This window comes from Anarhichas minor, unplaced genomic scaffold (genome assembly GCF_050575085.1).
Source record: "Anarhichas minor isolate MPS153535 unplaced genomic scaffold, ASM5057508v1 ptg000011l, whole genome shotgun sequence".
Lineage (NCBI taxonomy): Eukaryota > Metazoa > Chordata > Actinopteri > Perciformes > Anarhichadidae > Anarhichas > Anarhichas minor.
In genome coordinates, this window is record NW_027466457.1 from 1419302 (window position 1) to 1431373 (window position 12072).

General features: G+C 44.2%; 1 protein-coding gene across 1 annotated transcript; it reads left to right on the plus strand.

Moving 5' to 3' along the window:
• The first annotated feature begins 1624 nt into the window (after positions 1 to 1624).
• Positions 1625 to 11709, plus strand: tmem86a (transmembrane protein 86A). The gene is made up of 3 exons (XM_076088835.1): positions 1625 to 1767; positions 6708 to 6972; positions 7252 to 11709. The coding sequence occupies exons 1-3, from the start codon at positions 1747 to 1749 to the stop codon at positions 7677 to 7679; spliced, it is 714 nt and encodes a 237-aa protein (XP_075944950.1). The 5' UTR covers positions 1625 to 1746; the 3' UTR covers positions 7680 to 11709.
• Positions 11710 to 12072: the final 363 nt, after the last annotated feature.

Genomic DNA, 12072 nt, shown 5'->3' on the forward strand with positions numbered 1-12072 from the left:
TGGATCGATAATATATCGATAAGCAGAACAATACAAACAGTGCTATACACTATGCTATTAGAAAAACACATTTTGTTTAACAAGTGTAGTCTACTCCGTTAATGTTTGTTACGGGTTGACGGGTTGTTGATATTAAAGTGTCGAAACGAGGATTTTGGCATTAACGGGAATACTGTATGAATGAACTGGCTTCAGTGGACTTTTAATAATTACATTTTACATAATGTAGGCAGGTGCGAGATGAAATGGTGTCACTCCATTTGCATTGGCATTTTTACGATGTATTTGACACATGACAAACAAACAAAAAGAGCACTGAAGAAATATAAATATATAATTTAAAATTCAACTTTATTTCATGAGTCTATATCAAATAAAAAATAGTAAATACACACAACACTAGAACACCAACACCGATGTATAGTCAATCCAGTTCGCAAGTACCAAATCAATGTTAGGCTTATATTTAACAAATCACGTGTAAAAATGTATTTCACGGTATTTCCACTTTGATCAGCTACGTAAAGCAATATTCCATCCAAGTTGTATGTGACGGCTGTATGGTTTCTTTACGCAATGTCCGTCCTAAAATAATGTTGACACTTGTAGACCACATGATGTCGCTACCATTCTGGATATCCTTCATCAAGTCAGCACAACGCAACCTGTTATAGCCTCATCATATTACATAATCATAGCTCCCACGCGATAGAGTACTGAAGCTGGTCGATACTAATTTTAAATAATTTATGTCCTGTTTGGGTATAAATATTGTATCATGTTTTACACACTGTACTTAAACCTGTCTATATATTAAGTGGAATAAAAGTGAAAATATGTACCACTTAAATGTAATATAGCCAAAGTATCATAAAAATTATATTTAACTAGGCTACAATATTTGAGTGATAGTCACTTTTCACCAACTACAATTTTAGGCAATGTCTTCCACATGGGACCATACCTCCAGTTTGAATTTGGTGTTTTTGTATATCTGTCAGTATGTAAAAAGTGTATAGCTACTGGCTCATTCGTTTAATATATAGCAACAACATAGAGAGAGAGAGAGAGAGAGAGAGAGAGAGAGAGAGAGAAAATAAATACATTTGTCATTATAATGACACTAACTTGGGTTACACAGTTTCATTCGATTCAATGTAAACTCATTTTTAATAACACTAATATTGAAGAGCAATGTTGTCATATTGATGTGCATATGGGATGTTAGGGGGAAACGTTTGCTAACTTCTGATCTAAGACAAGCAAAGCGGAGAGCTCAAACTGAAGGGAAAGCAGACAGAAGATTCCTTTATTTTTATTGCAGCAATATTTCGATCTCATCGAGATGTTTTCCAGACATATTGTCTGAATTCATAACGCCTAATCTGACCCATTAACAAAGGATTGTCACAATCAATAATAAACTCGAAGCAAATTTGTAAAATGTAAATAAAGGCCATCTGCTCCGATATGTAAACAGGAGTCTGCTCCTCCTATCAGGGCGTCCCTCACGTCTCGACCCGCCCCTTCACTGCCACTCTTTGCTCCTATTGGTCAAAAAGAGAAAGCCCCGCCCACGCGGCGGCTTGTCTTCACTTCCTACTGGACGTCGGACCGCCCATCGGAGCGAAGACAAAAACAATCGGCATCCCGCCGACAGTACAACACAAACAGGAGGACCCAAGCCGAATATTGATATTTACGTTAAATACCTTTCTCACCGACACGGACACAACCAAGGGGGAAATGGTTTCTCCGGTAACAGTGGTGAGTATCTCCTTCTAGCCCGCGTTGGTATTTTACACACTAAACAGGAATAAGTGGAGCTAGTTTAGCTAACGTTGCAGGAAAACACTCCGAAAATACAACAGTCCATCTTTATGTGTCTATCACGTTCTTTATCGACTGACTATCGAGTTAGTAGTAAATTGTTTAATGTTTTATTTGCGTTATTTTGACTTCCAAGGCTGGTGCGTGCTCATTAGTTTATCGTTTAATTAGCAATTAATATCTGTGTGCTGAATTGAAAATGTTCAGGCAGTATCCTTGGACACCCATCATGTTGTCAAAAGCACCTTGCCTCGTTATTTGGGTTGTGTCACTGGAAGCAGGAACTTTTATGTTCAGTGTCGTCGTTTCCTTGACATTTTGACACGTTTTTTTAGCAGCCACAGTTCACACTGTCCCGTCTCGACATTCCACGAACAGGAGGATGTTTCCACCAATTTCCAAAGGCAGCCCCTGACAAAAAAAAACGAAAACCTGTCATGTGACGAACTTTTTTGGCTGTTTTTTCTCCCCCTTCAGGAACGCATGCGCCGAGCGGTGCACCGCTGCTGCTGCCCTTCTTTTCATCTCCTTTGCTGTAGCTCTGCTTTACATAGACTCTCTTGTTTGCCATGTCCATTAGCTACATCATTGACTAAAGTGCCGTTGCAGGAAATTGGCCATCCTGACACAACAAATAAATAAATGACAGTGACAGCACATGAATAATTGAACCGGCCCGAGCATCCTCTTACTTTGACAGAGCTGCTTTGACATTTTAGCCCTTTTGCAGGGGCCAACTTACAGTAAACCCTGATGTGTAGCCTGTGTGATACGAGCAGAGGTGCCTGTGTGGAGGAATGCTTGCCATATAAACTGGTTGCTGTGGTGATGATGATGCCGTGCAGGCCCCGGGGTTGCACAGCTTTGCTTTAAAGCCTTGGCCCCACTATTGCAGTGAGAGGGCAGGTACAGGCATGTACATTGTAATAATTGAGAAGTAGATAAATACAAATAGCAGTGGGTTTAAGTTCACCCCTCTATTCCTGCTCAGAGGTAAAATACTGCTGCTATAACTTTATTATATCGACCTGTTGTTTGGGCTCTCTTTTTTTATTTCTCACTCTAAACTAGGTTTCTATAAAACACTCCATCTGGTGAACTGACTGTTGTGCTCATAAGGGAGTTTATCAACTTTTGCCTTTTACAGATGATCCACAGTCAGCACATACTGTCCTTAACTAATGAGGACTTTGCACTCGTCGAGGCATTAGATTATTGTACCTAGTCCCCAAATGTTTTAACAGCGCTAAATGATGAGATCAATAATCCTTTTGTGCTGCAGCTGACTTTAAGTTATCCTTGCAGTTGAAGCAGCTGTAAGAGGGATCCTCAGGGCAGCGTTGTGTGATGCTACTTGTGAATAACATTGTCATATGACTCACATGCCAGCTGTGTCTGCCAGGACTTATGTTACAGTTCCCCTCTGCCAGATTGTGTACACAAGACTTTACAGGTCTCTATTTTAATGTTTCCAACACTCGGCTAGTGTATGACCCAGAAACATTGAATAGATGTTCAATGCTTCAGTGCAGTGTTTTTGTTGCTTCATGGTTGATACAGAAGTATTAGCGGCTGACAGCTGCTCGTTACTTCCACGACTGCAGTTACGAGGCGAGCTCAAATGTTTTGATCATTTGCTAGCTTGAAAAGTGCATTGATTCGTAGTTTAGCACAGCGAAAGAAGCAGTGCATGTCTGCAGTAGCTAAAAAAAACCTTATGTCTTGTTAGTGACCATGCAAATGCAGTCAATCAGTAACTTTGTTATTGTTTAACAGAGGACAGAGGCAGCTGTTTGCAGCCAGTCAGCTGTGCTGCAGCACTTTCTGCAAACAGCCTTCATTTAGAACGTGATCATTCAGACGGCAAGATGATAACACAATGAGGAGTTTTCGTTTTTTTGCCTCCCAAATGAGGCAGCATGTTCTGTTCTTTCATGCTGGCGACTGTCAAGCAGCGGCTACAGCTGAGACGATACCGTCGGGAAGAGATACCCGGGAATCTCTTTCAGGTACGAGACGCTGAGCGGGGGAACTGAAACCCTTACATACACTGCAGTGTATGAATTCCACTCGGCAATTAGGCCTTATTGTTGTAACAATTTGATGCAATGTGAACAATTGCATCAAATATTATAGCAGTAACGTGGTAGGTGGTTTGAAAAGAAAACGCCAATAGTCACCATAAGTATTCATAACTTAGATTGAAGTCTAAACACTGTTTCAGGCCAGCTCAATGCTACAGTGAGACACACACATTTCTTGGAAGATTTGTGTGTTTTGTGGACTAGGTGTGTAGATACACACATTGTACAGGAAGTTTACATGAACAACAATAAAAGGGAAACTGTGAAGTACGGCTCAAACAGCAGCAGGAATAGGACCAAAGGTTGTGGGAGTCTCTGACTACCTCCCACCTTCCTCCATGGAATCATTTCTCACCCTCCTAATCCCTTACTGTACTCTACACTGTGTGTGTGTGTGTGTGTGTGTGTGTGTGTGTGTGTGTGTGTGTGTGTGTGTGTGTGTGTGTGTGTGTTTCCCCCCACAAATAACCGGTTGTGATCGTGGATCATTGAACCTAAATCTCATTGTGCTGTTTCCTGCAGATCTCAGGCGAAGTATTCCTTCACTGCACTTTATTAAATACTAGATCTGCCCAATCTGTACAATGCTGCCGACAGAACGACAGAAATGTTTTCCTGCGTCCTGTGCTTAAGTACCCCCCCCCCCCTTTGGCCTGACAAACAGAGTTATGGTGTTGGCTGGTCTGGGAGTGTTTGTCTCCTCTGCTTGGCACTCACCATACACGCACGTTTTTGTCAGAAGATTAGCTTTAATCTTTATTTATGTATCCATTTGTTTTATGAAGACCATTGAGAGTAATTAATGGAGAGTAGAAGAGTCCATTAGTTCACATTATACACCTTTTAGTTTTGCCTCAGTGGAAAGATTCCTCTTATGCTACTTGCATCTGGACAATACGGATACTATCTTAAATGTATATGTAAGCAGACTATGTAACAATATATAAATAAGATCTAGCAGCTTATTGTGTTACTTATCTCAGCCTTGTCATACTACTCTGGGCTCTTCCTCTGTTTCTGCTGCTTTGGTAGACAGCTGAAACTTTTTTTAAAGAAAAGGACTGAAACTGTCCCAAGTTGTGTAAGATCAGTGAGACAATGAAACACAAGGTGTCAGAAAGAAGCCATGGAAAAAATGAATAAGTAAAATCCCATCCATTGGAAATGCCACAATGCCACAATTTGGGAGCTTAGTTGAAAAGAAAAAATGATTCAAGTTTTGGTTCCAAAACCACAGTTGGAAGATCTGACTGAATGCGAAAGCACACAAAACAACAGGCTGTCTGTGTTTCTGGCCAGCCCTTAGTCACTTTAGAGCTTCAAATGCTCCACAACCAGATCTACAGATACACAGAGCCAGTAGAGTTCAGCTAATACTGGAGGGATATGTCCTCACTTCTCAAGGTATTCAGTGCGATGCGGCTTTCCAATCAAGTTGGTTGCTTGTGACCGTGTGTGCACGTGTGTGTTTAATCCCTTTTGTTTCCCTGCTGTGATATTAGTCACATCAGTGACACCGGGGCAGTTCTTGAGGTCAAACACTCTGTCGGATCCTGTACGGTCACTTGGGCCGTTCTTTTATCGAGCGCTTGTGCAATCGAGGGCTTCCCCTTCCTCCCCTCTTCCAGGAGCATAAACCATATGAACTAGAGTGACCGCTCATTTTGTTCTCACCTCTCCTCTGCCCACCGCCCCCCCCCCTCCCAACTCACTCGTCCTATCCTAAATCCAGCTGTCATCTGAGTGCTTGTAACCCCGTCTTCCACGTCTGCCCTACTTACGCCTTCTTTTGTGAACATTGTAATCAGAGCTTTTTCACATTTGGTATACTTTACCACAGAATGTTTGTGGAGACGGGCGCAAAAGGGCCTCTGGAAAATAGTCATTTGGGACATCAGATAGCAGCTAAGTCTCTGCAACCTCTTTCCCTGATGCATTATGACCCCTTCTTCGCCCCCCCCCCCCCCCATCCCTGTCTCACTCGTACTCGTATCCTCCTCATCTCTCCTAAAGTGACCTCGGCTCTAGTGAACCCTCACTCGATTCCTCTGTCTCCTAACTCAACCTCTCCTTTCCTCTCCCTATTTGATGCCAGAGGCCTTTTTTTTGTTAGGCCTAGAGAGCCATCCTCAGCACCATAGGCGGGTGGTCATTCCAGAGGTTTTTATTATTATTATTTCTTTTCACCCTGTAGGGGTATTTCTTTCTGTCTTTTGGACAGAAAGAAATAGGACCGGTAACACAGCTTGAAAGAAGAAATTGAGACTTGCTCGCCAGTTCTCAAGAACATGAGACGCAGAGAAGAAAAGTGAAGCAGAGGAGGAGAAGAGAAACTAAAATGAGATTGGGAGTCCAGTAAAAGAGAGAAGAAGAAAAGGTTACAGGGAGTCAAAGGAGCAGCCTTTTGCGTTTCCTCTTCTACTTGCTGTTTCTGCAAGAGTTTCGCTTCAGCCACAAAACACGTGGATGTCTGACACAGTGATGTAAACTAGTGACCACACTGAACACTGTTCCGGTCCTAACCCAAACAACTCTGCCAAATAAGGAGAAGCACTTCTAGTTAGCTGCTTGTGTTCCCTTGCTTATAGATGTGAGATACTGGACCTCAAACACGCACACGGTGCTCACTGTTCCTGTGATATATTTCAAGCCGTCTGCCGCCCCGAGACAAATGACCTTTTGATGAATCTAGTTGCGATAACAGTCAACATTGTTTCACTGAATGGAGTTCCGTTGTGTGAGTGCAACTAAACTGACTAAATTAATAATGTCAATATTTAATCTGCGTTTCAGGTCAAGAGTGAAGGCCCAAAGCTGGTGCCATTCTTCAAGGCGACCTGTGTATACTTTGTCCTGTGGCTGCCCACCTCCAGCCCGTCCTGGTTCAGCGCACTCATCAAATGTCTACCCATCTTCTGCCTCTGGGTGTTTCTACTGGCTCATGGGTTCAGCTTCCTAGGTGCCCACTCCAGTGCCCGCAAGATCTTGGCGGGCCTCATCTTCTCTTCTCTGGGTGACGCCTTTCTCATCTGGCAGGAGCAGGGCTACTTTGTCCATGGTGAGGAGAAAGCTTCTGTCGCTTCCATCGTCACTGCTGTTGGTAAAAGCATAATTGTATCCGGGAAGTCACGGTGACATTGCTTCAAAAATGTTCAACGGGGAAAAAGACATGAGCGGTCAGATAACCATACGGGTTTTTAACAACGCGCCAAAACTACAAATATAAGAGCCGAGTTGTTTATTTTCTTTATTTTGCTTTGGACAGATAGAGAGGATGCTACTTTGTAAGATTGTCTTCAGAGTTAAATCACATCCACACGTCTAATGTGTCCTGCAGGCCTTCTGATGTTTGCTGTCACGCACATCCTCTACTCGTCCGCCTTCGGGATGAGGCCCGTCAACGTGTCCGCTGGCCTGGTGGTCACCGCCTTGTCCTCTATGAGCTACATGCTGCTGTACCCCTACCTGTCGGGCCCCTTCACCTACCTGGTGGGGGTCTACGTCGCTCTGATCGGCTTCATGGGCTGGAGGGCCATCGCGGGCCTGCAGCTGGCCAACGACCTGTGGACCTGGACCAAGCTGTCCGGCTGCCTGGGCTCCGTGCTCTTCATTGTCTCCGACCTCACCATCGCCGTCAACAAGTTCTGCTTCCCCGTGCCCTATTCGCGGGCCATCATCATGGCCACCTACTACGCCGCCCAGATGCTGATAGCGCTGTCGGCCGTGAAGTGCCAGGAGGCGGAGGTGGCCAGGAAGAGAACGTGAGGTGCCGCCGACGTCCGCAGTGAACGGCCGCGAGGCCCTAAAGTGATCATGGACACATCTCACTGCCAGATCTCCTAAACCCTCAACCCTCATCTCAGTGTGGCGCTCCCACGCCATTGTTACCATGACGACTGGTTCACTACAGTCTTCACATGCGGCCGTCACCCTACGACCTGACTAGTATGGTAGTCTCACACCTGTCTCCTTACCACCACGCTAGTATTATCTGCAGCCTCTCCCGACAACAGTCCTACCTGCCTTCTTTCATCTCTCAAGCCAAGTAGTATTAGTAGAGTATTACTTTACCTTTAACTGTTTTAGTTTAAGGGGAGCATGTCACTGGGGACCTTCAAGGAGTGTATGTATGTGTGTGTAAGTGTGTGTGTGTGCGCGCATGTGTGTGTGTTTGATTAACACTCTTTACCTCGCAGTCCCATCACACACAGTCACCACACTGACTCCCTCCTCACACGTCTACTCTCAGTGGTCCAATAACACAATTTAACATCAGGGTTTCGTTGAAAAGGGATTTGTTTTTCCCATGTTTGGTGTTTCCCTCTGTTGCTCTGATAAATTCAGGGTTCTGTTCTTAAAGTCAGCAGCATGTCCACCCCTGGTTTTATTATCTGCAGTCCCTTCCATTTCATTGACAACAACCACTCAGCCTTTGTGTCAAAACAAATCATACAAACCAGTCTCTCCGGATGGATGATTTAGGATGTGCTTGAATAACTAGATGTGCAGAGAAAGCATGCCAGAGGCCGAGACAAACGAATAGGTGAAAAGGCAAGCAGGGACAGTCGACGCCTATGCGTTGTAGTTGTAGTGATCGAGAGGAGGAGGTGTTTATGAGGAAACTTGATTCAAACTATGAAGGGTAAAAATCACTAAAACTAATCAGCATTTTCCTCTTAATGACTGAACCTAAAATAGCCGCCAAAACGAACCCTTCATTGTAAACAGTCTCACACGCTTGTACGTGTCTTTCAGGTTTTGTAGCGTGTTTTTCAGAAACGTACGTGCCAATGTCGACATGCTCACACACCTGACACCTACGCCCCCCCCCCCCCCTGCCGTTTCACTTATTAGGAAAAGTCCATGGGGCTCTTATTGCTGGACTAGGTCAGCTGACCCATGCTGTCGTTGGCCTGGGACCACGTTATGGAGACCGAAAAGAAAGAGCTCTGTTACTGGCTGGAATCTCTCTGTGGGAACTGTACAAGTACAAGTCCATTCACCATTCACCATCACCATAAACACACACATTGCCCCGGGGCTGCCTGACTGAACAGAAAAGGGAGACGATGAGGGAACTGACTTGTCATGTGAGGGAACAGCTATCCCATTATTCCCAATAATTCCTTCTCACAGGACAGTTTTAATCCTGCAATATCCACTGCGGCTAATCCCCGACAGGTCGGTTGATATCCCGTCTTTCATCTATCGCGCATTTCCCCCCCCGCTCACCTTTCATTTGTTTCACCCTCGGCAAACGTCTTAATGCTGGAATTAAGTAGCTGGAAGTATACTGTAACCCTTTCCTCAGATGTCTACATACAGTACATGCATGTTTTGAGTGTGTGTGTATGGGAGAGTGTGTGTTTTCGTTGTCTTGGCTGTTGAGTGTGCATCTGTGACAAATCCGAACCAACAGGAAATGCTGTGAACCATCATAGTTTGTAGAAACACTTTGGGATAACGTATTCTTCACAAGGCTCCGAAAACCCTTTTTATTTATAGCATCCCCTCAAAGTAGTATCTGATTGGGTGCGGTACGCTCAAACTGGTGTGTGTATATTCTTAAGGTTTAATTGGACCTTAATAGTAACCATGTTCATCGGCGGACTAGCCTCCTCTTGAATACACTCTCCACCTATTACCTATAGTATCCATCACTGGCATTATGATTAATACCACTAACCAGACACCGGAAAAGTAGAAAGTATTAACCACTGACGCAAATAGCAAAGAGAGAGCTTTAGTTATTTAGTGGTTCATACACATGCACCTTGATGTGAGATATTGTGCTGTATACTAAACAAACAGGCATGGGAAAGTAAACCGACTCTTACGTTATGGGTTGCTTTTCTGAAGGGTCGATGACCCCTGGTGCTGTCGGTGACACGCCGGCATACGCTCAAAAACACCACACACATCTAAACATGTTGATGCATCACACCAGCCACCATGGCACATCTGCAGGCAGACCGTGGTTTCAAGAGTTCTCGTCGAAAGCAGTCTTAGTTTGACCGGGAAAGACACTCGGCACCAATCCGTCGGATCCTGACCGCTGCTTTGCCGGACGGTTCCTCAATCTCCTTTTTTGGCCTGTCAGCATGCTCGTCAGCACACGTGTTCTTTCTGCTTCGTCAGTCAGAAGTGTTTCAACAAGTCTGTCTGTGCGACCACTCGTCTTCCGGCCCGTGTTCTCATTTCTTGTCTTTCCTCCCAGCATTGCTGAAGCGTCCCACTTCTGCAGAGCACGTTCTGCCAACAATTAATATCGGCCGTCGTGCGGACGGACATCCAAAGAGGCTCTGCTTCGTGCTGTCTTCAATCGGGGTTTCAGTGAAGTACAAGCAGAGACGCTGGTTAACACGACTAGTGTGCAGTCTGACGACATGGAGTCAAGCCGTCTTACTCACCCTTACTATGTGGGCTATTTATGTAAGATACCATATTGAGTCAGAAAGGATCTGACTCTGGAGGATTTACTTTTAATACTCTGTTTCTCCTCCGTCGTCTCTATTTTTACTTGACTTGGGCGCAGATAACCAAAGCTGAAAGCATGATAGGAAACTGAACTCATTTCACTTGAACTTGTCAGCATCAGAGCCCTCTCATGTATCAAACAACCTGTTTTGTTTTTTTGTTGGTGCAGGAGTGCATTTGGCCCTCCGCATAGGAAGGAGGTCATTGTTCAGTGATACTGTAGCTGTGAATTAGGCCAGCAGGTGAAATATGACACACAGGGGAAGACCCCCCCCCCCACACACACACACACACACACACACAGATGGCAGGCCACCAGGCGCATCGCTTTACCTCAGCCTGTCATCAGCCCTGTTGTTCTGTGCTTTGTGCGTGCAGACAAAAGGTATCTGAGAGAGCTGTGGGAGACCAGTATGGTGTGCGAGTAATGAGCCGGAACCAGTGGCTGTTGCAGTAGAGCGGGCCCGTGGTTTCACTCGGTCCCCCCCCCCCTGAATAAGTCTTTCTTTTTGCTGTCGTTTCTTGTGATGTTTGATCTGAAGCCTTTTGCTGCTGACATTCGAAACATAGAGCTGTACTGTTGGTGTATCCTCATCACGCATGTCAAGTAGGTTGACATGAATCCTCCATGTCAACGCTCATCTACAGCGATGGAAAAGGTGCACACTACACACCCAGTTGTTTTTTATGACTACGACTGATAGTCGCCCCCCATCAGTATGACGAGTATGTACAAGTAACGACATCTTCTCTTTGTGATATTCATCTGAATCTACTGTGTGCTGCACTTTTCTGTATCCAGAGCAAGGCCAGTCAATCTCTCTTCAAGCAGCTATAGTGTTATAAAGGATTGTTGTGTACTGTATCCTTTTAAGTATATGCTTCCGTTTTCTTCCTTTAACGCCTTACGTTTCTGTTTGAAGAGACAACAGACGTTAGTTTTCATGTTGAGGGTTTAATCACAATAAAGTGACGCATGGGAGAATCAGCATTTTTATTTAAATGACATTAGTGGCTCTTGAAGTGTTACAAACTTCTTATTTTTTCAATGTTGTCCTTTCATTTGCCCAAATGTTGTCACTGTGGAAAGAGCTGGGTTTGTTTTTACAATACATCATCTGACTTCATTTTATGAACACATATTGCATCTCTTATTTTAATGCTAGGATATACTTTACCTTGTTGTCCTTGATTTTCACTTTGTGATTTCTGTTTTTTTCTCATGACCGTAGAGATGAAATAGTTTCTTTGCTGTAGTGAAACTGCTATGAATGTGAATATCTATTGGAAAAATAAATGCAAGTACAATGCAACTTTCCATGCTTTGGTCTTCTCGGTTTGTTTACTAGAATCAAAGGTTCAAAAATGTCAGCTGATCTTTTTGAGCGGTCAGTGTTTTGCGTTTCTACAGAAGCTGTTAGCCCTCAACAGGCTGTAACTCTGTGGAACCTCATCCAGACGTCTACCAATACTTCCTCCTGCCTTCTCGTTCTGCTTTTCCCCCCTTTTTATGCACACACACACACACACACACCTCATAGTGCAGTGCCAGTTCTTTCCAAATGCGTCTCATTCGTTCACAGCCAAGGTCTTATGATCAGGAAACTCCAGTCTTCTTTGAATGAATCTCCAAATAAATGTGAAAGACACTACAGTTATCTTACTGCCGTACAATATTGTC

Bases quoted from the DNA above. Each gene is read 5' to 3' on its own strand.
- tmem86a (XM_076088835.1), top strand. From the start codon at position 1,747: ATGGTTTCTCCGGTAACAGTG. The intron at 1,768-6,707 runs GTGAGTATCTCC...TCTGCGTTTCAG, and splicing joins TGGTTTCTCCGGTAACAGTG to GTCAAGAGTGAAGGCCCAAA. The intron at 6,973-7,251 runs GTGAGGAGAAAG...TGTGTCCTGCAG, and splicing joins GCAGGGCTACTTTGTCCATG to GCCTTCTGATGTTTGCTGTC.